We start from the raw sequence: 25,636 nt of genomic DNA on the forward strand, positions 1-25,636 counted from the left end.
TATGACTTTGCGTTTTCCTAGAGCTTCTGTTGCTGCCTCTTCAATATTGTTTTTAATTTTCTCCCAGCTCGCGTTTATATCTTCGATGTCGTCTATCTGCTTCAGCTGTATCTTCTGTGCTAGCCTCCTTTGGTACATTTCTTTGGTAGAATCGTTCCACAGTGATTCTACATTGAATTTTTCCTCGGTGATTTCCTGTGGAAAATGTTTTGGTGTTAGTTTCATTCTTATTTTTGCTAGGACTAATTTGTGTTCACTCCCTGCGTCTGCCGAGTTTAAAGTTCGAATATCTAGAATCTGCTCTGGGTGGATTTTTCTATTAGTGACTATAAAGTCAATCATAGATTTGTGCCCCCTGGAGTTTTCAAACGTATATTTTTGCAAAATAGCAATAATTGCAAAAAAAACATACAAAAACAAGTATTCGCATTTTACGTTTTTCAACCATTTATGCTGCATCTAGGACCTTTATGTTTCACCCAGAAAAACTTTATGATATAGTAAAATAATACTGTAAATTTCATTAAGATCAGTTTAACAGATTTTGCAAAATAAATTTTGCAATCAAGCTTTCGCAAAAAAATTCATTTTTTCAAAATGTTACAGGACTTAAAATAAAGCAGAGAGCAAGTTGAAATTTTTTTGCGTATAGAAGTGTACTGTACCTTTCATTTTCAATTTTGCAAAATAAAATCGATTAACTACCACGGCGTCAGGAATTTTTTTTAAATAAACATTAATTATTGGTGCTACGCGCAGGACAGCGGATAGTTTGCTCTGATTGAGGATTCCAATGACCTTTGCTAATTATTGATACATTTTAATTTTTATTACATTTTTATTGTATTACATTGATTTTTGTGGAATTAAAATATTAAAATACAACAAAATATAGAGCAAGAAAATTAAAGATTGAAAGAAATTTTGGTGGAAATCAACTTATGTGAATCGAACACCGCTGTCCTGCGCGTAGCACCAAAAATTAATGTTTATTTAAAAAATTTCCTGACGCCGTGGTAATTAATCGATTTTAATTTTGCAAATTGCAAATGAAAGGTACAGTACACTTCTATAAGCAAAAAAAATTCAACTTGCTATCTGCTTTATTTTCAGTCCTGCAACATTTAAAAAAATGTTTTTTTTTGCGAAAGCTGGATTGCAAAATTTATTTTGCAAAATCTATTAAACTGATCTTAATGAAATTTACAGTGTTGTTTTACTATATCATAAAGTTTTTTTGGGTAAAATATGAAGGTCCTAAGTATAGCATGAATGGTTAAAAAACGTAAAATGCGAATACTTGTTTTTGTATGGTTTTTTTCGCAATTATTGCTATTTTAAAACAAGGGTGACTATTTTTTAAATTTTTAACCAATTTTATATTGTAGGAAATTTAATTACGCAACTTTTATGTTAGTAAAACTTTTCTCAGAAATGAACAGTTTTCAAGTTATAATCAAAAAACCAATAAAAAATCAAATTTTTCCTTCATATTTTGACATTTTGATTATTTAAACAATGTTCCGGACAATTTTGAGTGGGAGGATAACTCAAATATTATTATTTGAGTTATTTTCAACCAATTTCTGCAAAATAATTTGAGTTATTTGAGTTACCTCTCAACGTCCATCTCAAAACAGATGCGCCCTGGACTATATACTTAGTTTTATTAGTATTAACTTATAGCCGCAGTCTTTTTACTGCTGCTTCCAATGCCAATTTTACCTAATAATCTTCTTTTATTGCTGTTAATACTGATCCCCTCATTTTAAATTTATTTTATCTTAAACGGCTCACCCCGTTTACCTATGCAATTTTTATTGTTAAACTACAAAATTTCTGGCCATTACTCATCAACATTCAAAGATTCTAATAAATTTATTGATCTTATCGTAATATACACAAACATACCGGATGAAATACCGAACGAAATAATCAAATTTGCCATTAAGCAGTACTCGTTTGTTTTGAAAATTGCCCCACCAGCCCAATGCGGGCAACGTCCTTGCACGTGAAAAATGAAAAACAAACGAAGGCACGAGCGAGAGAGGAAAGAAGAGTAAAAAATGGTGACTTCCCATGCTAAAAATATCCCAAATGAACGAAATGTTAAAATTATCTCGTATAGGGGGCCGGTGTACCGTTAGTCTACTGTCTGCCTTAGGGTCTTCCAGCCCACATCAGGGTAGGTCGGTAAACTCAAAGTCAACTTCTCCGTGACGTCATTTGGAAAATAATTTTTAAAAATTCCAAATCGCGAAAAATGTGTGAAAACGTCGATGTTGTATTGTGAAAAATTCGGTTTTATAGTGATTTAATTGGTGTTAATTGTTTGTTTTAAATATTGCGTCACAAAAGGTAATGTTTTTTATATTATGTCTTAGTCTTAGTATATAATAATTTTCATTTGTTGTAACTGTAAAAAAAGTACAAATTAATCCAGATATTAGATTGTTGACTAAAAATAACCTATTAAGTATTTCCGTAGTTATTTATAAAAAAAAGTAGTGACATTTTTATGTCCAACACATGAACAGAGTAGATGACTGATCTAAATACAGGAATAAACTAATTACATTAATGTTTCAACCTAATAAATATTATATACATTGTATTGTTAATTATTTAATTAATTTGGTAAGTGCAATCGTTAGGTAGATATAGCAGGTATAATATCAAATTTTACTATAACTTTTTGTAGGACGCGAATACTTAACTTGATTATGTTACTAAATATGGAATAAACTAATGAACACTTCATTGAACACCTCTTTACTTCAAATAAAGGAATTGTATTGAATGAAAATAAAGGAATTAAATGGAAAGTATCTAACCTATTTGTTCATCATCATAATCATCATCATCATCATTCCTTAACCTCTTGTATCCACTGTTGTTCTCTATCTTGTGTCTTCTGTATCCAATTTCGCAGTATTTTTCTTAAGTAATCCATCCATCTTTTTAGTGGTCTACCTCGGTGTCTTTTATCTTCTCTAGGTCTCCATTTTATGAATCTTATGGTCCACCTTTTATTATTTAAACGTGCTATATGTAGCACGTTTAAACCAATTTGTTGCCTTTTATTTTCTCTTTCACTTATAATTTTTTTTATCATATTGAAATTTCTATTTTTACTTCATGTCAAACTCATCTCATTTGTGGTCGAGCTTTAGATTTTTTGCAATATATTATCGCCAATGTATAATATTTTATAATTATCCCAGCTTCCATCTTTACACCTTTCTTTATTTCCACCTAATCCTCCATTTTGTTTTAGATCCTGATCGAAAGGATCTGTTGTCGCGAGAAGTAGAGGAACATTCTGCTCGGTTTGTCTACTCATAAGTATATGATTACATGAAGCAATAGCGATAAATATATTTATTACTGGTTGGAGTGAGTGAGAAATAGAGGAAGATTTACAATTAGTGTGTCCAAAAGTATTCTATAAAGCACCTACTCGCTTCATCTAGTAATTGCTTTGGAACACAAAACACATAGGTCTGGATCCCGCTTACGAAAAAAAAGTTGATTAATAGCAAGCTGAAAATTTGTTAATAGCTTAAGGGTATCTAGTCGGATAAACTGTGATATATGGGAACACTGGAACAGGGGCAGTTTTAATTGTGAAACAGGTTAAAAATTTGGAACGGTCAGACCACGAAAACGGCACATTTATTTTGTCCGACAGAATAGACTTAAACTCCCCGAACAGAGATTAAACTCTCATGCAAAAATCAGACTGCTATTTATCACCTGTCATAATTCCTGTCATTTGACATATTCTACATGTTCTACTTATTAAAACGCCCATTTGGTGATAAATATCAGTCTGATTTTTGCATGAGAGTTTAATCTCTGTTCGGAGAGTTTAAGTATGTTCTGTCGGACAAAATACATGTGCCGTTTTCGTGGTCTGACCGTTCCAAATTTTTAACCTGTTCCACAATTAAAACTGTCCCTGTTCTAGTGTTCCCATATATCAAAGTTTATCCGACTAGACACCCTTAAGCTTGCACAAATTTTCAGCTTGCTATTAAACAACTTTGTTTTCATACGCGGGATCCAGACCTAACAATCCTGCTAGTCGAAGCTCGTGGATCATCGACTGCGGGCCATTGGAGAAGAAGACAAATAGACGAATAGAAGAACAGATGACGAAGTAGGTCTTTTCCACGAAATTGCAAGGGAAATTGTACAACGAAAAGTAAAGTGGTTGCAGTCAATGTTAATATGGATTTTCTAATTGAATCGATTAGTCCATTCAAATGTTACATTTAGGGTTGTATTTCTTAGAGGAGTCAATTTTATTTTTTTATTGTGTAGGTGGTCTTAGTAGAAGCTTAAGTTCAAGTTTTTGGGGTCGCCACCCTTGTCCCCCGGCCGCCATCTCGGAAAAAGGAGTGCAAAGGGGTTTCGCACTGTTTCTCGTAAACTAGCAACCCTACAGAAAATTTAGTTACACATAAAATGTAGCAAATTAAATTTTCTACAATTTTATTTCGATTACCTACTTTTTAACGTGAAGTGACGTACCGAGAACTATCTTCTTAAACGTTATGGATATTTTCTGGAGTTATATTAACTCCAATCTAATTAACTTTTTTAAATCTTTAAAATTTTGTGATCGATCGATGTAAACTTTTGATTTTAAGTAACCCCAAAGGAAAAAATCAAGTAGTGTAAGATCTGGAGATCTTGGGTGAGGATCCAATATCTGCAGTTTTGCCGATTTACTGTTGCATGTAAACAGAAGGCTACTTCACGAGAAAAAAGGATTTAGCGAATGAAGCGTAGATTTTGATTACGATTTGATTTTGATTGTAAATCTTGCATTATCTCGTAAAACTGCATTCTGCGATCTAGATCATCGTCATTGATGTCCTGGACATTATAAATTTTATACGAATGATATTTTTTTGTAGTACCTACACGTAAAACAGACCTTTTATAAATGATGGTATCAGCTGCAATTTGCTTTGAATTAATTTGAGGATTATAGTACCGTTTATTGATACACGACCAGTATTTGCAACATGTTTTAAGTGTCCAGTTTCTCTAAATTTTTCCTCAATTTTACTAATATAGTCCAATCAACAGCCATTTTCTCGTGAAATTTTGATAACCAAGGTTGATTTCCTTGAAAATTTGGATTTAGGTAGTAATAATAACCTTTCTCAAAATCTACCCTATGCCGAACTGCACTTTTGCCCTGGGGATGAAAACAACCCCATCTAGGGGATGAAATTTTGTTTAATCAAAATAACTATGGAAATCGATAGAGTGACCAATTCTGAGTAAAATTTGTTCTATAATTTTTTTTTTGCAAATTTGACACTTTCTAAGTTATTTTCGATTGAAACTATGCATTTTTCATTGAAAAAACTCACGTCATGAACAACATAAAAAATATAATTTTATAGAAAAATAATTCAAAACAAAATTGTAGCTAATAAAAACAGTCTAAAAAAGAGATTCCCGTCAAAAAGACCTGTGTAAATCCAATAACGACTTAGTTATTGCTCTTTAAAGGATGGTTATTTTCGCAGAACATCGAAATAGAGAACTTTTAATCTTAAATAACTCGAATGTAGTGCAATTTTTTGGGAAAACTTAAGAAAAATCTTTTAAAGATCATTAAATAAGCTTTGAAATAAGCTCTGACAAAAGTTTTTTACATAAGAAGAAACTGACTTATGACGAAAATAAAGTCGCCACTGCTTTTTTCTTTTTGCAATGTAAAAATTTAACCCTCTTCGTTACAATCTTAATAGAAATTAATACTGTAATCTTTTTACTTGAAATTAACTTTAATTAGGTATAATTAATACGATTCATGTAATTTGACCTGTTTGGAATGCTTAGTTTAGAAAAAATAGTTGATTAAATCAAAAACGACAGTTTTAAAATTAAAAAAAAGTAAATTTTTCTTAAAGAAATCTAAAAGTATTCATAATATGAAAAAATGTTTCAAATATTATTAATTGTAGAATTAATTTTACTAAAAATTTTGATTTTTTTTTTGTTTTTGTATCATTATTACTTTTAGGTTTATTTAAGAAAATGCACTTTTTTTAAATTATAATAATGTAATTTTCGATTTAATCAATTATTTTTTCTAAACTAAGCATTCCAAACCGATCGAGTCACATGGATTGTATCAATTTTACCTAAATAAAGTTAATTTCAAGTGGGTAGCTATTCATTTTTATTAGGATTGTAACGACGAGGGTTTAATTTTTACGTTTTAAAAAGAAAAAGCAGAAAGCGACTTTATTTTCGTCATAAGTCACACAGTTCTTATGCAAAAAACTTTTATCAGAGCTTATTTGAAATATTTTTTAAGGAACTTTAAAAGATATCTCCTAAGTTTTCTTAAAAAATTGCACCACATTCGACTTATTTGAAATTTAAAGTTCTCCATTTCGAGGTTCTTCGAAAATAGCCATTCTTTAAAAGCAAGAACTCAGTCGTTATTGGGTTTACCTAGGTCTTTGTGACACGAATCTATTTGTTTTGTATTGGCCACGATTTTGTTTTTAACGATTTTTCATATAAAATTAAATTTTTTAAATTTATTCATGAAAAACGATTATAAAACGTAAGCTTTTTCAATGAAAAATGCATAGTTTCAATCGCAAATAACTTGGAAAGTGTCAATTTTGCAACAAAAATTTATAGAACAAAATTCACTCTATCGATTTCCATAGTTCTTTTAATTAATAAAATTTCATCCCCTAGATGGGGTTGTTTTCATACCCAGGGCAAAAGCGCAGTTCGGCATAGGGTAGATTTTAAAGAAGAGTGTCAACAGAGCTTAAAACCCAAATTTTCATTAAAGTCGGTGTTGATTCTCAAAATTCCACGGTTTTACAATTTTTTACCGCTGATGAGTGGTCTAATAATGGACTGTCTGATAAGCGTATTAAAATTATGCCGAGTTTGTTTTTAATCACGTAGAACGTAAAAAAATAAAAAAAATGAATTCTGTGAGTGAGTGCATTTGGCCTATTTTAACAGGAGGTACCATTTAATTATTTAAGTACTGTTAATCGTATTTAAATATACCGTAATCGTTATGTCCGTAATATCCTTTGGGAGGATGTCGCTATTTGTTTTAAATAAAAAAATCTTTTCTCGTGTATTTATAAATCATATACAGTGGGAATATACCTAATGTCTTACCCCTCTCTCTGTCAACTCATTTATTTTAAAGATAATGCAAAATAGAATACCATAATAGGAGAAAAAAGGCATATATCATATACGGACTGGGACGTTTCGCCGTCGCCGTTTCGCCGTCGCCATTTCGCCGTTTCGCCGTCGAGCCACTTCGCCGTCGGCCGTTTCGCCGTCGAGCCAGTTCGCCGTCGCCATCCCGGCATTGGTTAAGTTTACAAGAACGTGATAACATACTAACTTTTTTTATACTAAATGTCGCAAGAACGTGATAATAAACATGCTAACTTTTTTTATACTAAATGTCAGTGTAAATAAAATGCTGATGTTGCTAGTAAAACCAAGTTATATTTTCGTATTCAACTATACATTGTTTTCGTCTGAAAAATAAAATATTTACAGTATTAAAAATATTTAAACAGTTACATTTCATAATTATGGGCTAGTCCTCTAAGATATTCTAAAATATCTCCATCGGCATTGAAGTTTCGGACTAATCTTAAAATTCGCTCATCCGCGTCCCTATATTTTTTCTTTTTCAAGGGTGGCAGATTCCCAGCAACTAATTGTTCATAGTGAACGCTCCTACCCTTCTGCACCTTACGGAGGCTGTCGATAAATTTGAATATTGTGAAGCCTTCTGTGTGCCTACTTCTGTTTGAAGCCTTCTGTGTGCTGCCTCCTCGTAATTGTTGGTTCGATCCTCCCTATTCATCGTACTTTGATAGAGATTCCACATCTCCTGGGGAAATAATGGAAGGCGTCTAACATCTCCTCGTCTATAAATAATTAATAAAATGATATACAGATTTTGGAATTTCTGAAAAAGTACACTTTATAGTTACCTGTTCATAGGTCCTGCGTAATTGTCTTCGAACAGTGGTTGAAGCGCAACAGGTAAAGCGTTTCCCAACAGATCAATGGCCTGATCTAAATGACGAACTGTAACGAGTGCCAAGGATGTCACCATCTTACAATTTAAGGCAAATTTGGCGTCGTTATTGTATTCTGTAAGATAGCCTAACTCTGCCACATGCTTATTCATGTTTTGCGCTAAGTGGAAGAAGCATCCGTTGATATTTACTCCTGGGAAACAATCTTCCATGGCTGCGAATGCTGCCTGCTCAAAGTCGCAATGGATCGCAGTAGGGCTCAGATTTGGCTTCAAATTCTTTATTAGATCGAACATACGGCTATAAATAGCTCGTGATTTGTTTGGCAAAAGGGCATAAAATATAGGGTGGACCCTATTATTTTTAGTTGCCTTTACGGTGTACACTTGGGAAAAAAGCGGCGGTGGTATTGAAAATGTACCATCGGCAAACCATATGGGCGAAGTTTGCAAACGCTGTAGCCAGCTGTCTCTCCCGAAAATCAATATTCTGTCGGGACCTTCTCCATTGTCCGCCAAAAGGAAATTTTCTTCCATGCCATCCGACACTTCATAAGTCCTGTAATGTTTTGGTATCCGCCATCCTTCTAAATTAGCAGGGTTTGGCGGTGCAGCTTGAATTTCGTTGCGTTTTCGTCTGTTGGTCTTCCTCAGTGCGCAATTATTTGGAAGTCGAGCTTGAGAAGCCTGACTGGTATTATTTAAACATTCGTTGACTACCTAAAATAAAAAAAATTAATCAATCAATGAAAATTTCAAAGTAAAATATTTTTCGAAATAAGAAAATTTATTAGAATAAATTGAGAATTACCTGAATTGTTCCTTCCATTGTATCTTCTGCTCGTCTTTTAATGGTTGTTACTATTTGGGCAACCTCTATATCCACAACCGATGCGTCATGAGAGTGAAGGCTAACCTTTTTTATTATTTCACCATTTTTAGTGTGAATTCTTGCCTTACACATGTCTCTTCTCTCACATCTCCAAAATCTAATTTCATCGTCATTTTTGCTAAGGGCATCAAAAACATAAATAAAACCATCTGAGCTAAATTTTGGCTTTCCTCTAGTAGATAGAATTTGTCGGTCCATAATTAAGTTCGTAATTATCGCAAACACTTTCAAGATACGACTGAACTCTTCAGATGAATTCTGCGCTTATATAGTAAATCAAAAGAGAGAAACGAGGAAAAGGGACATAATCTGTTAATGGTACCTGATGTACCTGCCAACCTTTAATAGTCACCTATTGTTTGTAATTTTAAGTTTAACCTATTATTTCTACGAAATTAAGGACAATAAACAAGAGTATCATTAGAATACATCATTAAGTAGATAATAATCTGTTAACGGTACCTGATGTACCTGCCAACCTTTAATAGTCACCTATTGTTTGTAATTTTAAGTTTAACCTATTATTTCTAGGAAATTAAGGACAATAAACAAAAGTATAATTAGAATACATCATTAAGTAGATAAATATGACTATTATCAGATTCTCGGAAATAAACAATATTAAGAAAAGTGATTTCAATTTCAATTGTTTTTACTGTATCAAAAATAAAAAACTTCATTATGCAAAAGTGATAGTATATAATCGTTCGAAAACCATTCAAAACTTATATACAAGTAATGATCATCCCGAGATTATAAGTACGAATGCTAACAACGAAATGGCGACGGCGAAATGGCTCAACGGCGAAATGGCGACGGCGAAATGTCCTAGACCCTCATATATATGCCTTCTTGGTTGTCTTTTATAGTCAGCCAGTACATGTTACTATATAAACATCCAAAACCAGTGAAAATCTAATGATCCATTCTCTCATACATATATTATGTATCTCCCATCAATGTATCTCTGTGTCAATATAAATGAAAGTCCGAGATTCATAACATCATCGTTGTCAAGAATACCACAAAACATTTTGTAAGTTGCCTAAGTTTTTCAATTAAATATTGCTTTGTGTTTATTATTTCTGTATACCACTTAAAAAGTAATGCTTAGATCTGACTACCTGTATACATACCTATTTTATTTTTAGCATTTACCATATAAAACCATAAAAAACCATATTTACCGTAATAATATCTGTTTTGCTAATAATAGTCGTACGTTAAGTCAGGCGCCGAAATCCCATATGACTGACAATTATTTTAATGTTGGAAAAAGGATATTCAATTTTAGAAACACGGGCCAAACTCCTATTTATTTTTATGTTCGACTTCCTCTATTGTGATCACCTCTTCGCAGTCATCGAGTTCGATAAATTGGATACAGTTGAGCATAAATATTGAATTGTTTGGTTTGACTATTCTAAAAACAATGAATTTTTATTGTCATCGATATTTGTATCCAATCAAGCAAACATGTTATTTTTGGTAGGAGAATTTAAGGCTAAGACTTAAGAGGAAACAGTAGCGATCAACAGGTAGCGAAAACGCGTTCCAAGATTGCGGCTGTAATTTTAAATTTTTTTTTTTAGATATTTGGCACACGTATTCATAATATAATAAAGAATGGCGGTATAGAGCCCAATTTGAAATATATATTAATATGTGGAAATTACTCTGTAATTAAATACAATATTAAAAAAACGAGCCTGTACCGCCATTAAAAAGAACAAAAAAATACACTTTCTTCAAATAAACTTTTTTATCCGATGCCTAGATTTTGTGTCATTTTGGAACTACTAATGAAATAAAAAATTTTAGTAGTTCCAAATTGACACAAAATCTAGGCATCGGATAAAAAAGTTTATTTGAAGAAAGTGTATTTTTTTGTTCTTCTTAATGGCGGTACAGGCTCGTTTTTTTTAATATTGTATTTAATTACAGAGTGATTTCCACATATTAATATATTTTTCAAATTGGGCTCTGTACCGCCATTCTTTATTATATTACGAATACGTGTGCCAAATATCTCGACAAAATATTCAAAATTACAGCCGCAATCTTGGAACGCGTTTTTGCTACCTGTTGATCGCTACTGTATCACCTTAAGACTAATAAGAGGAGCAAAATTTAATGTTTAAAATAATTGCTAAATAATTAAAAAGACGTTTTGTACACACTTCTATGACAAGAAAAAGAATTGGAAAGAATAGTATTCTTTAAGTGTAAAGTTATTTTAACACTGACTTAACTACTGACGTGGATATTTCAGGACGTAAACACTGACAAGCGGTATGTCATCCTGTGGCCTATTCTCCTTTGTTTTTAATATGAGTTTGTCTTATATCACTGTATTTGTTTTTTACATCAACTACGGAATGATTCTTCATACTGCTGTAAAATAACATACTACTCCAAATAAAATAAACTTTATTTTTTCAAGTAAATTATGAACGAATGCATAATAAAAAAAAAGGTGAAGGTTCTTAAAAAATCTTTATAAACTGAATTACAAAAAACGAGTATTGTTAACTAAAAAATAGTAAAACAGTGTTGAAAGTACTTCAGAGTAGAACTACTGGATTAACTTGCTGCCATTTTAGTATTGAAAGAAAGCTGAATGGATTGCTTTTAACTATAAAAGTGTAAACACTGACATGCTGTACATGATACCGCCAGAAAACTTTACGTCAACGTAGCTGAAAGACTAAACCACACTAAAACTGCAACCGCTCCTAGCTGACCGCTTTCGGCTTACAAAACCATCATTAGAGCTATGCTACAATAAAGAACTCTAGTAACTAAATCCAGATTTAACAAAGTTTAACTTGCGTCAAAAGTTTAAAGTACCACTAAAAAGAGAGTGGGATTCCATCTTGAATGGCCAAGAAATATTCTTGTTTTTTATGATAAACCAACAACCAAAGGTTTTATTATAAAAACAAGGAATTTCTTTAGCAATTCAAGAAGGAATCCTAGTACTTTTGACGTAAGTTAAACTTTGTTAAATCTAAATTTATTAGTCATTTTGACTGTCATCCAGACGTTAAATTAGATACGTACAGCAAAAACAGAATAAGCCCTAATATTGATCACTGACGGACAACCCCAGCTACTGCATATGGAACACTGCAGTTATTTTCTACTTTGACAGAAAAAGTTTTTTCAGAGAGGAAGTTTTCTAAACATAATAACAACGCACCAATTACGCTAGGATGTCATAGCTTCAGCATTAATTTTTTATAGGTACCTTATCAAATGCTCGTGAAAAATCTATATGAATAATATTAATCGGCTCATATCGGTCCAAAGATATCGTACATTCATAACTCACTAAAGAGATAGAAGGAGGTTGCTAGTTACAGAACCATAGTGTTGAGCGACTGGAATATCATTGTATTTTAACCAAAATGATAATAATTATTTATTAGCTATTAATTTTTCCATTATTTTAACTACTGTTGGTGGAACTGTTACCGGTTGATAATTAGTCGAAAGGAGTTTATTTCCACTTTTATATATCGGTGTTAACATACCAGATTTCCAAGAAGTTATTGAATTTGTTTCTTTCTCAATGTTTTCGTTTTTGTTATGTGTTGTGTCCATGATATTTACCATATTATTTGATAACAAGTCTCAAAGTTAGCAAGTCTTTTCTTCAGTTGCGTCCGTAATTGTCCAGGCTTCAACTCCATATAAAAGAACAGAGAATACATAACATCTCAATACTCTACTTTTAAAAGACTAAGTTTTTCAACCTAATAAAAATATTTGTAAATTAAATATTTTTAAAAGATTTTTAATTGAAAAACTTTATTGGCCCATTTCCTGGTGACAACCTCCAAGGCTTCTACAATATGCAAGCACATGGATGCTGCAGTGAAGACTAAGGGGAAGGAATTCTACACTATGCAATTCACAACCCCCGTCTGCAGCGTGGTAAAGTTCCAGCGGAAAATGGACCTAGTTACTCTAAAGGAGTCATCATCATTCTCTTTGCCTTATCCCTATGCGGGGTCGGCTTCCCTAATTGCATTTCTCCACACAATTCTGTCTTGGGTCATATCAATGTTAATCCCCTTTACCAACATGTCCTGCCTTATCGCCTCCCCCCAGGTCTTCTTTGGTCTTCCTCTCCTACTCCTTCCAGGAATCTGCACTTCAGCTATTCTTCGTATTGGGTGATTAACGTCTCGACGTTGAACATGACCGAACCATCTTAACCTATGCTCTCTCATTTTGGCATCAATTGGTGCCACACCTAGACTTCCCCTAATATACTCATTTCTAATTTTATCCTTCTTTGTCACTCCACTCATCCATCTAAGCATTCTCATTTCCGCCACATGCATTCGTTGTTCCTCTTTCTTTTTCACTGCCCAACATTCAGTTCCGTACATCATAGCCGGTCTTATGGCTGTTTTATAGAATTTTCCCTTCAGCTTCATTGGAATTTTTCTGTCACACAACACACCACTCGCTTCTTTCCACTTCATCCATCCAGCCCTAATTCTACTGCATGCATCTCCATCTATTTCTCCATTACTCTGTAATACCGATCCTAGGTACTTAAAACTATTGCTTTTCACAATCATTTCACCATCCAAAGATACCATTTTATTTGTACTAGCTCCATCTTTAAATGAACATTCCAAATACTCTGTTTTTGTCCTACTAAGTTTTAAACCTTTTTCCTCCAGAGCTTGTCTCCACTGTTCCAGTTTTTGTTCTAAGTCTCTTTCACTATTTCCTACTAACACGACATCATCAGCATACATTAAGCACCATGGAATGCTACCCTGTAGTTTCGCTGTTATCTGGTCCAAAACTAATGAGAATAAATACGGACTAAGCACAGAGCCTTGGTGCAATCCTACTTTCACATGAAATTTATCAGTCTCTCCCACACCTGTCCTAACACTAGTCGTTACTCCCTCATACATATCCCTCACAATCTTTACATATTCACCAGGGACTCCTTTCTTATTGAGTGCCCACCACAGAATCTCTCGAGGAACTCTATCATATGCTTTCTCAAGATCAATGAATACCATATGAGCGTTTGTTTCTTTACTCCTGTATTTTTCCATCAACTGCCTTATAATGAAAATTGCATCTGTTGTTGATCTACCCTGCATAAAGCCAAATTGATTCTCGGATATTTCGGTCTCTTCACGTATCCGTCTGTCAACTATTCTTTCCCATATTTTCATGGTGTGGCTAAGCAGTTTTATAGCCCTGTAGTTTGTACATTGTTGTATATCTCCCTTGTTTTTGTAAACAGGTACCAGTATACTGCTTCTCCATTCGTCTGGCATTTGTCCAACTTCCATAATTCTATTAAATAGACCTGCTAGCCACCTTGTTCCTGTCTCTCCCAATGCTCTCCATACTTCCCCAGGAATATCATCTGGTCCTACCGCTTTTCCTTTCTTTATTTTTTGAAGCGCTTGAGCCACTTCCTCGTTGGTTATTTTGGTGACCATTGCTGCTACTGTCTCCGTTGACTCTACAGGCTGTCTGTCAAATTCTTCATTTAATAAGCTGTCAAAGTACTTTCTCCATCTCTTTTTGACTTCCCTTTCGTGAACTAGTATTTTATTATTTTCATCTCGGATACATCTAATCTGATTAAAATCTTTTGCTTTCCTTGCTCTCTGTTTGGCTATTTTATATATCTTCGTTTCGCCTTCCCTGGTATCAAGTTGATCATATAGGTTTGAATACGCTTCTGCTTTGGCTTTTGCTACTGCTACTTTCGCTTCCTTTTTCGCCACCATATAATTTTGAAGATCTGTGTCGGATCTGGTTTCTTGCCACTTTTTATATAATTTTCTCTTCTCTTTTATTTTTCCTTGTACTTCGTTTGACCACCACCAAGTCTCTTTATCCTCAAACTTTTTTCCTGACGTTTTCCCAAGTATTTCAATAGCAGTCTCTCTAATACTACTGGCCATTTTTCTCCAAATTGTATTAGGGCTTCCTTTCATGTTCCAACATATTTCTTCTACTATTCTTCTCCTGAATAGACCTTCTTTCTCATCTTTCAGCAGCCACCATTTGATTTTTTGTGGTCCTCTCCGATATTTTTGTTTAGTTTCGCTTTTTACTTCGATGTCCAGAACAAGCAGCTTATGTTGTTGGCTTACTGTCTCACTCACTATTACCTTGCAGTCCTTGCATTCACGTATGTCTTCTTTCCTTATCATGAAGTAGTCTATTTGGGATTGATGTTGTCCACTTTTGTAGGTAATAAGTTGAGTTTCTCTCTTTTTAAAGAATGTGTTAACAATCGCCATATCCAATGCTGTTGCTAATTCAAGCATGTCATCTCCAGCTTCATTTCTAGTTCCAAAGCCTAATCCCCCATGTATTGTTTCATATCCTGTCTTGGTTTGGCCCACATGTGCATTGAAATCACCTCCTATTATAACTTTCTCCTCTGCTGGAATATCACTCAGTACGTCTCCTAATTGATCATAGAAAGCTCTTCTTTCATTCTCACCCAGACCTGTTTGGGGAGCATACACGCAAACAACATTCAATACCTCTTTATCAATTACGAATTTCACTGACATCATTCTATCACTCGTTCTTACAACTTCTACTACGTTACCTTTCATTTCACTATCAGCAATTATACCAACTCCATTTCTAGTGTTACTACTCCCTACATACCACAATTTGTATCCTTCACCTAGTTCTTTCGCCCTTTGTCCTTTCCACCTAGTTTCTTGAATACAAGCAATTTGAACTCTTCTTCGTTTGAGCGCATCCACTAACTCCAGACTCTTACCTGTAAGACTACCAAGATTCCAAGACCCTATCCTGATTTTTCTAACCTGCAATGGTGTTCCCCCTGAGATAGTCCTCACCCGGAGATCCGAACGGAGGCTCATTTTACTTCCGGAACATTTTACCTCAGGAGATGCCATCATTTCAGTATAAGTTTTTACTGCGTTTGGAGAAGGTCTTTTCATTATTATGGCCTGAAAAGATTTTTGGATATTTGATGCCTGAATGCCTTTTCTATCAGCACCATACCCTGCCCTGCACGTTTAGCCAATACACCACCAATGCAACCAAAGTGCAGTATTACCCCACACCCGCCTGCATTTGTCTGTATAGGCCAGGATCCCTACTGTAAGGACTGCCCTATAAGCCAATGTATTGTTGCCCGTATCCCGCCGCTAGGAGGCACGTACTTTGGTTATTTCGGGATACAGTTACTCTATAGGAGTAATACTAATAAAAATAAAAATGTATACCATTTTTATTCATTCAGTTGAGGTGCGAAACCAAAAACTGTCTTAATTTTTACTCAGATCAGAGAGTGCAGCCAGCACTCTTATCGACGATTTCACCTCTTTTTTTTTTTTTTTTTTTTTTTTTCTTTGGAAAAGCAGCCTATGCAGTCTCTGATGAACCTCTAAAAAGAGGTGAAATCGTCGATAAGAGTGCTGGCTGCACTCTCTGATCTGAGTAAAAATTAAGACAGTTTTGGTTTCGCACCGCAACTGAATGAATAAAAATGGTATACATTTTTACTCTACTTTTAATTTCTATTCCCAGTTTTCGATTGCATAATACTGATTTCATTTTATTCAAAGCACTTCTGGTTTCAAGGGAGTGGACACAAACTAGTCCTAGCAAAAATAAGAATAAAACTAACACCAAAACACTTTCTACAGGAAATCACCGAGGAAAAATTCAATGTAGAATCACTGTGGAACGATTCTACAAGAGAAATGTACCAAAGGAGGCTAGCACAGAAGATACAGCTGAAACAAATAGACAACATAGAAGATATAAACGCGAGCTGGGAGAAAATTAAAAACTACATTAAAGAACCAGCAACAGAGGCTCTAGGAAAACGCAAAGTCATGCTGAACAAAAGAAACAAAAATACACCATGGTTCAGAAAAGAAATAAAAGAGAAATATAAAGAGAAGCGAGAGGCCTACATGAAGTGTAAAACATCAAACACTCCAGAATCCAGAGACACCTATAGAAGAAAAAGAAATGAAACAAAGCAATTGGTAAGAAGAACAAAAAATGAACACTGGGAACAGTTTACAAAAAGGACGGAAAGCGACTTCTAAATCTAAATCTGCAATAAAAAATGGGGGCTCCCATTTAAGATTTTAAAGCAACCCCCCACTCCACCTCCGTGGTGGGTCGTGTTTGGTGCCATTCGATAGATTTTTCAAAAATATCTAATAAGTGTTTTTGTCAGTTTTTCGATCTGTCATTCATTTCGCGAAATATTCGCTTTCTTCTTGTGAAATTTTGGGACCCACCCATTTCCTTACGCCCCGCTCAAATCGACAAATTTTTGAAATATACACTGTTTTGCATGTACTTAACTTACCTTATCTTAATCTGACGATTTCGAGTTTTTCTAAGGATATATTTTTTTTCGGCCCCCTTAACGAACTCCCCTGCATTAAGAGCCAATATATGGTAGAGGTACATTTTCAGGGTACAAGGTTTTTCCCCATGTGATAATCTGACGCGCTCGAGTAACTGCAAAAATCCCCGCTGACCATAATAAACAAAACTTAAATTATTTTGTCACCGACGCCGACGTCAATCTTTCCTTTGTTGAGCCCTTAAATGTAATTTTTTACCTTTTAATTAGCACATTTCCAAATACCTTGAAGCGATAAAGTCCCAGAGACTGCATTAAAGTAAATACTGGGTAATAATCTAACAAAACAAACTTATTTATCGAAATTAAGTTATCAGGTAGCTTTTGCGAACGCAGTATATTAGAAGTAAATTAAAAGATGCGCCACACACCTCCGTCCTTCATTTTGTTCTCATTCGTCCTCAAGACAATTTAATTATAAAAATTCCTTAGTTGTCTTCCTTAACTAAAGTGCAGACCAACCTGCAAAACGTGAAGTGGCTAACTTGTCTGGGAACTAGAGGGGATGGTAAACCTTCCTCCTTCCATTGCAGTTCTGCATAAGGAGGGAGTCAGTAACCACCGCTTTAAAGCTGCGACAGATACAAGTAATGAAACCTGGAGATCTAGTGGGCCATATAAAAATCATTGAATTCTAAGGACAAGCTGACAGATGTCGTGCCAGACAATTTCGACTTCGAAACACCATTATAAGTGGTCATAAAAAACCACCAAATGGGTGAAGAAGTTGAACCGAAACTCAAAGAAGGTTCACTCGAATGGTATGCGGATGGATAAAAAAATAAGACAGATGAAAAGGCGCGAGTGGAAGTTACTGTGCCCAATTTTAGGTTATTTAAATGTCTTGTACTATTTTTCAGGCAAAAATACATGCCATCGACATCAGTGCCCAAGAATGTCTCAACCGAGACAATAGTAGGGCAAAAGTCTTTATTTTATAAACCAGCCAAGCTGCCCTGAAAGCTCTAAAGTCATTTACTTTTGCGTCAAAGTTGGTTGCGTCAAACTTTGATGTGGGTGCCAGGTCACAAGGGAATTTCAGGAAATGAAGAAACTGATAGCCTCGCAAAAGAAGGGGCTAACACTCCATACCAAAATTCAAAACCCTTATGTAGTCTATCGAAATGCTACATCAGAAAGGAACTCCGGAACTGGGAACTCAATCAACTACAATTATACGGGTCCAATACACCAGGGTAAAGGCAAGCCAAAAAGGCTTATAAAAGTGACGCCCACTGCAACAAACCGCCTTCTCGAAATGAGTAAAATATATATAAAGATGGTCACTGGCCTTCTCTCTGGTCACTGCCTCTGAGGGCCACTGCCTCATCTCAAAAAAATGGGCAAATCACATAGCGAGAACTATCGTTTCTTTGACAATGAAAAAGAAATGGCAGAACATAATATACTATGCAACTGCGTAGCACTGTTCTGCAACCGACTAAAATTTCTAAAAGACGTCACTCTATCGCCCTCTGACATAGGAAATAAGTCACCTAGGAGGCTAATCAACTTCTTCAGAATTATTGGCATCCTAAAGTTTAACTAGATTAAGGTATGCACAAAATACCTTATAGGTACCTACTTAAATGAAGTAACGAATATAAATAAATAAAATTTAAACTATCTTGGAAAATTTTCTTTAAATTAAGCAATCTTTCGGGAGTAATACAAAACGGTAATTTAGGGCATGGCAAATAGGTATGGCAAGAGAGATGGTACAAGAACTCGTTGTAGCTACAGAAAATGTAGGTTTAAATATAAACATCTCAAAAACAAAAATAATGACAAATTTGGTACCCAACCAGAACATCAGTATTGGTGGGAAGGAAATAGAACTCGTAGATAGATATAAATACCTGGGACATGAAATTACGATTGGCAGGGATAACCAGACTCATGAGCTGAAGAGAAGAATCGGTCTTGGGTGGGCAGTATTTGGAAAACTGAGAGAAACTTTTAAAAGTGAGTTACCCACATGTCTAAAGAGAAAGGTATTCGATCAGTGCGTCCTCCCAGTCCTGACGTACGGATCAGAAACACTTACATTAACTAAAGCCTCGGCTAGCAAACTAAGAGTCACGCAGAGAAGAATGGAGCGGTCAATGTTAGGAATAACTCTGCGAGACAAAATCAGAAAAGAAAGAAATCAGGAGAAGAATAAAGGTGACTGACGTCATCGAGAGGATAGCCAGGTTAAAGTGGAGATGGGCAGGACACGTAGCCAGAATGACAGATGGGCGATGGACGAAGAGGTTATTGGAATGGAGGCCAAGAGAAGACAAGAGAAGCGTCGGTCGACCGCCTACAAGATGGACTGACGACTTAAGAAAGGTAAATAAAAACTGGATGAGGGCGGCGCAGGATAGATGGGGTTGGAAACGAAGGGAGGAGGCCTATGTTCAGCAGTGGACTTTTGAGGCTGGATGATGATGATGAATACAATGAATACAAAACGGACGTCGAACTTATGGTAGAAGAGACCAAGCGGGGATTTTTGCAGTTACTCGAGCGTGTCAGATTATCATATGGGGAGAAACCTGATACCCTGCAGATATACCTCTATTAAGATAAGGTAAGTTAAGTACATGCAAGAGAGCGTATATTTTAAAAATCTGACGATTTGAGCCGGGCGTAAGGAAATGGGTGAGCCCCAAAGTTTCACAAAAAAAGCGAATATTTCGCGAAATGAATAACAGATCGAAAAACTAAAAAATATTTGCTCCATATTTTTTAAAAATCTATCGAATGATACCAAACACGACTTCCCACGTAAAGGGGGTGGGGGGAAATTTAATATTTTAAATACAAATCGTGCGATATTTCGCGAATTGAACATCAAATCGAAAAACTGTAAAATAAACTTATTCAATATTTTAAAAAAATATATCGAATGGCACCAAACACGACCCCCCACGGAGGTCGGGGGGGGGGTTACTTTAAAATCTTAAATAGGAGCCCCATTTTTTATTGCAGATTTGGGTTCCTTATGTAAAAATAAGTAACTTTTATTCGAAACATTTTTTCTAATTATGGACAGATGGCGTTAAAATCGGAAAAAAAGATTGTTGGAAATTTAAAGTTAAATTATAAAATGGCAAGCGCCCACTAAAATGGAAAACTTTACTTAATTTTTTTGTTTTAGGACCTACTCTTCACAACCCAATAGGTCCCCATCACGCTCGAGTGACTGCACATTTAGCATAATTTGCTCCCTTACTATTACCTTCTTGAGCTCTTAGATGTAATTTTTTACGTCTTAAATAGCACATTTCCAAATATCTTGAAGCGATAAAGTCCCAGAGACTGCATTAAAGTAAATACCGTGTAATAATCTAAGAAAACAAACTTAATTATCGAAATTAAGTTATCAGATAGCTTTTGCGAGCGCAGGATATTAGAAGTAAATTAAGAGACGCGTCACACACCTCCGTCCTTCATTTTGTCCTCATTCGTCTTGGCAATAGCAATCTGCTCAAGACAATTTAATTACAAAAATTCCTTAGTTGTCTTCCTTAGCTAGAGTGCAGGCGTTTCCCACATTTTCCTTTCACCTCCCTCGATCCCTTTCGGTTCCTTAAGGTGAGTATTTCACGCCTTTTTAGACCTCTTCTCCAGTGGCGTAGCCATAGGAGCCCCGTATCAAAGTTTGTCGCGGGGACATTTTCCACGACTAATATGGGATAGTGCTAAAAAAATAATAAATTACTTTTAATGGGAAATAAGCCACAATTTTACCAAAAAAATGATTTTATTAACGTTTCGAAGCCCAAATCGGGTTTCGTTGGCAAAATACAAAATACTACTAAAATAAACAAAAATGTTGTTGCTAAGTAAAAAAAATTCTTCTAATAATTTGTTTAATATAACTCATTTATATTGGCAATTCAGACGTATATTATACATTTTAAAGTAGAAGACTTTAAAATGATATCACCAATATTTATGAGTTGCGTTCCTGGGACGACTTTACTAAAAGATAGTTCATTCGATTACATGAAATCAATCCCAACTCAAGAATATCCCTCACAAAAAAATCATAGCATGTAATCTGTCTTTAAAAAGACAACCAAATGCAACGATGACAGTACAATTCTCGCGTTAGAGATTCCATAGTAAATCACGAGGGAAAACCAGGAAAAAACCTCGCGATACTATCCCGACATCGTAAGTATTTGGTCTTACATTTAATTTACTTTTCATAAAACTAATACCAAATTCTGACTTTAATATGTTTAAATTATAAACAATATTAATAATACAGGGATATGCAATAAGTAATACTAGAATATAAAATTTGTACTAACTAGAAATGTTATTGACTTACTAATCGTGGTATTTTCTTTCTATTGACTTCCTCTTTCAGTATGGGTAACCACATCTTACTGCATTCTACCGAGGAATTTGCGACACAATTGGTTTCATTTAGCATAATTAGAGCCGCTTCTTTGATTTTTCTCTTTTTACTATCTGATTTATTCAGGACTATACTTAAATCTCTCCACTGAATACTTACTATGTCGGGGTAGTATCACGAGGTTTTTTCCTAGTTTTCCCTCGTGATTTACTATGGAATTTCTAACTCGAGAATTTTACTGTCATCGTTGCATTTGGTTGTCTTTTTACAGACAGATCACATGCTATAATTTTTTTGTGACGGATATTCTTGAGTTATGATTGATTTCATATAATCGAATGAACTATCTTTTAGTAAAGTCGTCCCAGGAATGCAACTCATAAATATTGGCGATATCATTTTAAAGTCTGCTACTTTAAAATTTATAATATACGTCTGAATTGCCAATATAAATGAAAATGAGTCAGATTAAATAAATTATTAGAAGAATTTTTTTACTTAGCAACAACATTTTTGTTTATTTTAGTAGTATTTTGTATTTTGACAACGAAACCCGATTTGGGCTTTGAAACGTTAATAAAATCATTTTTTTGCTAAAATTGTGGCTTATTTCCCATTAAAAGTAATTTATTATAAAAATGCCACAAGAAAATAGCTTCAGCATTAATGCTAAAAAAATGTTCAACAAAAGAAGCAAACATGTTTGTTTTGAACAAAATATTTATTAAATATAGTATTTATAAAGTATACAAATATAATTACAAATATGTACAAATGCTCCTGCGAGTCAATATTATACCCAAATAATTTAAAAATTAACTTTTATCGCCTTGTGTTCGGCAAACTTATTTATAGACGAGGCAACGAAGCATTAAACCTAGGAATTTTGTGCAGTAAGATGAATCGTCATGCAACTTTTTGCATTCGATTCGTGAGAGCGTCAGGCAATTTTGTGAACTAAATTGATCTCCGGCAAAAATGATTGTGCATGAGAAAAAGCATATTTCAAGTGCATCTCGAAGAGATGGAAAATAAAAAATTTAGGACTTGGAAATATTGACGAAAATGAGTTCAATTTTTATACTTAGGGGTTTTGGAGGTCACTGAATACGAATTTCATGAGGGCGATGGTCTCCGAGGTACCTGGTGCGTATGGTGGAACTAGTCGCCTGGAACGACCGGATAATTCGCGGGACGATCAAATAATTCGCGAAATGAAGATAGGATCGAAAGATTGAAAAATGCGTGTTCAATATTTTTCAAAAATCTATTGAATGACACTAAACACGACCACCCCACTCCACACCCTGGAGTTGGGGTGGGGGTAACTTTAAAATCATAAATAGAAACCCCAGCTGTTATTGCAGGTTTGGATTGCTTACGTAAATTTAAGCAACTCTTATTCGAGATATTGTTTAGACTTGTGGATAGATGGCGCTATAATCGGAAAAAACGATTTTTTTCGTGATACCATAGGTAAAAACAAAAGATGTAGATCTTTGAAACACACTCAGTGATCAAAAGATCCAAGGTTAATGGTTTAACGACCACTCGTACCAAATCAAACAGATGAAATAGAGAATGTGGAAAAATCCCCTTACGAACAATTCACACATCCACCATTTCGGGCTGGGAAAAATTTTTTGAATAGAATCAAAGATCCAAATACCAGCTCTTAGAAATGTGTTTCGCCCTCTTCAACCTCTCTGGGCTCATCAGTAAAGATGAGAGGTTGAATATCTTTGTACACATTCCAATCAAAAAACAACATTCGAGACTTAGACATAGCAGGAGCGTAAATCTACGGCAAATCTGACAATGACAGTCTCAAGTTTTAATTCCCTAATTACTTAAAGTAAGTAAAATATATGTTTAAAAACAAAAGATGTAGATCTTTGAAACACACTCAGTGATCAAGAGATCCAAGGTTAATGGTTTAAGGACCACTCGTACGAAATCAAACAGATGAAATAGAGAATGTGGAAAAATCCCCTTACGAACAATTCACACATCCACCATTTCGGGCTGAGAAAAATTTTTTACCATAGGTAAATTATAGAAACGGTCTAATATCTCGAGAAATACACTTCCAAATAAAAAACCAGAAAATACGTCTTTTATAATTTTTTAAAATCTATCGAATAACATAATACACGACCCTCCACTCCACCCCGTGGAGGTGGGGTAAGGTGCAACTTTAAAATCTTACATAGGAGCCCCCATTTTTTATTGCAGATTTGGATTCCTTACGTAAAAAGAAGTACCTTTGGTTTGAGACATTTTTTCGAATTATTAATAGATGGCGCTATAATCGGAAAAACACTATTTATTAGCGCCATCTATTAACAATTCTAAAAAATGTTTCGAATAAATATTACTTATTTTTTCATGAGGAATCCAAATCTGCAATAAAACATGGGGATTCCCATTTAAGATATTAAATTTAACCCCCACCCCACCTCTAGGGGGTGGAGTGGATAGTCGTGTTTGATGTTATTCGATAGGTTCTTGAAAAATATTAAATACGTATTTTTTGGTCTTTTATTTGGAAGTGCATTTCTCGAAATATTAGACCGTTTCTATAATTTATCTATGGTATCACGATAAATCGTTTTTTCCGATTATAGCGCCATCTATCGACAATTCAAAAAAATTTCTCGAATAAAAGTTGCTTATTTTTACGTAAGCAATCCAAATCTTTAACAACAAATGGGCGTTTCCGTTTAATATTTTAAAGTTACCCCCACCCCACCTCCAGGGGATAGAGTGGGGATCATCTTTAGTGTAATTCGATAGATTTTTAAAAAATATTAAACGCGTATTTTTCAGTTTTTCGATCCAATCTTCATTTGGCGCATTATTCGATCGTCCCGCGAATTATTTGATTGTCCCCGGCGACGAGCTCCACCCTGGCAACCAGATACCTCGGAGAACATCGCCGTCATGAAATTTGTGCTCACTGACCTCCAAAACCCCCTAATATAAAAGTTGAACTCATTTCCGTCAATATTTCCTGAGTTCTAAATTTTTCATTTTCCATCTCTTCGAGATGAACTTTGAAAATGCATTTTCTCATGCACAAAATTTTTGGCCGGAGATCAATTTAGTTCACAAAATTGCCTGACACTCTCTCGAATTGAATGCAAAAAGCATGTCGATTCATCTTACTGCACAAAATTCCTAGGTTTTGGGCTTTTTAGTGCTTCGTTGCTTCGTCTATTATTAAAGCTTCCATAGCTGAAGAACTTCTAAATTTCGCTAGATTTTCGGTCTCTATAGACAGTAACGACAAGTCTGATAGTGGATCCGGTCTCATGAAAGTCCTGAGGTAAGGTAGTTTTTGATCAATTTAATTTTGAAAAACTTCTTTAAGCTGCGGTAATAGTTAATAGAAGGTTTAAAAACAGAAAACATGTTGTTATTACCCCCGGAAAACAGGATGCAGGATGATTATATTTTATCATTAATAATTCTGTAAGTTCTTTAACAGATTGAATTTTCTGAATTTCAGTTTGTAAGCAGATTTTTCAACCAAGGAACTGTTCATAAAAATAAAATGTCTTTATCGTGTTTAGCAATCAGTCTCTCGACTTGCTTTTTTATAGTTTGATTTGGAAATGATAAAAGTTTCTGGTGTTGTAATATAGGGGAGTCAATAGAGATTTTGACTTCGGAAAAAATTAAACAAGACAGAACTTTTTGTAATTTGATTAAGAAATGTTTAATAAACAACATATCAAAAAGTTGTACTCCATAAGTGGGTGCTTCATTTTTTGTTTAACAAATGAACGGCGAAATTAATATTTTTTTAAATAGCTACGAAAATATAAATCTTAGAAAAATACTGACTTGACCATTGAAAAATTCAGAAAATTTTATACAAAA

The 25,636-nt window shown here is 34.5% G+C and overlaps 2 protein-coding genes across 3 annotated transcripts in view; one reads left to right on the forward strand and one right to left on the reverse strand.

The window, feature by feature from the left end:
- The first annotated feature begins 2,130 nt into the window (after positions 1 to 2,130).
- LOC114330581 (protein TANC2) overlaps positions 2,131 to 25,636 on the forward strand; it is a 632,990-nt gene continuing 609,484 nt past the window's right edge. For both annotated transcript variants that reach the window (XM_050645525.1, XM_028279976.2), the window contains exon 1: positions 2,131 to 2,358. The gene's annotated coding sequence lies outside the window, so the exon portion shown is untranslated. The remainder of the gene's footprint in view (positions 2,359 to 25,636) is intronic.
- LOC114330578 (uncharacterized) lies at positions 7,742 to 9,161 on the reverse strand. Its single transcript, XM_050647534.1, has 3 exons — positions 8,883 to 9,161; positions 8,025 to 8,791; positions 7,742 to 7,958 (listed from the first exon to the last, which is right to left on the reverse strand). Exons 1-3 carry the CDS (start codon positions 9,159 to 9,161, stop codon positions 7,742 to 7,744), a joined length of 1,263 nt encoding a protein of 420 aa, XP_050503491.1.

The sequence above is a fragment of the Diabrotica virgifera genome, chromosome 3, assembly GCF_917563875.1.
Source record: "Diabrotica virgifera virgifera chromosome 3, PGI_DIABVI_V3a".
Taxonomy (NCBI): domain Eukaryota; kingdom Metazoa; phylum Arthropoda; class Insecta; order Coleoptera; family Chrysomelidae; genus Diabrotica; species Diabrotica virgifera.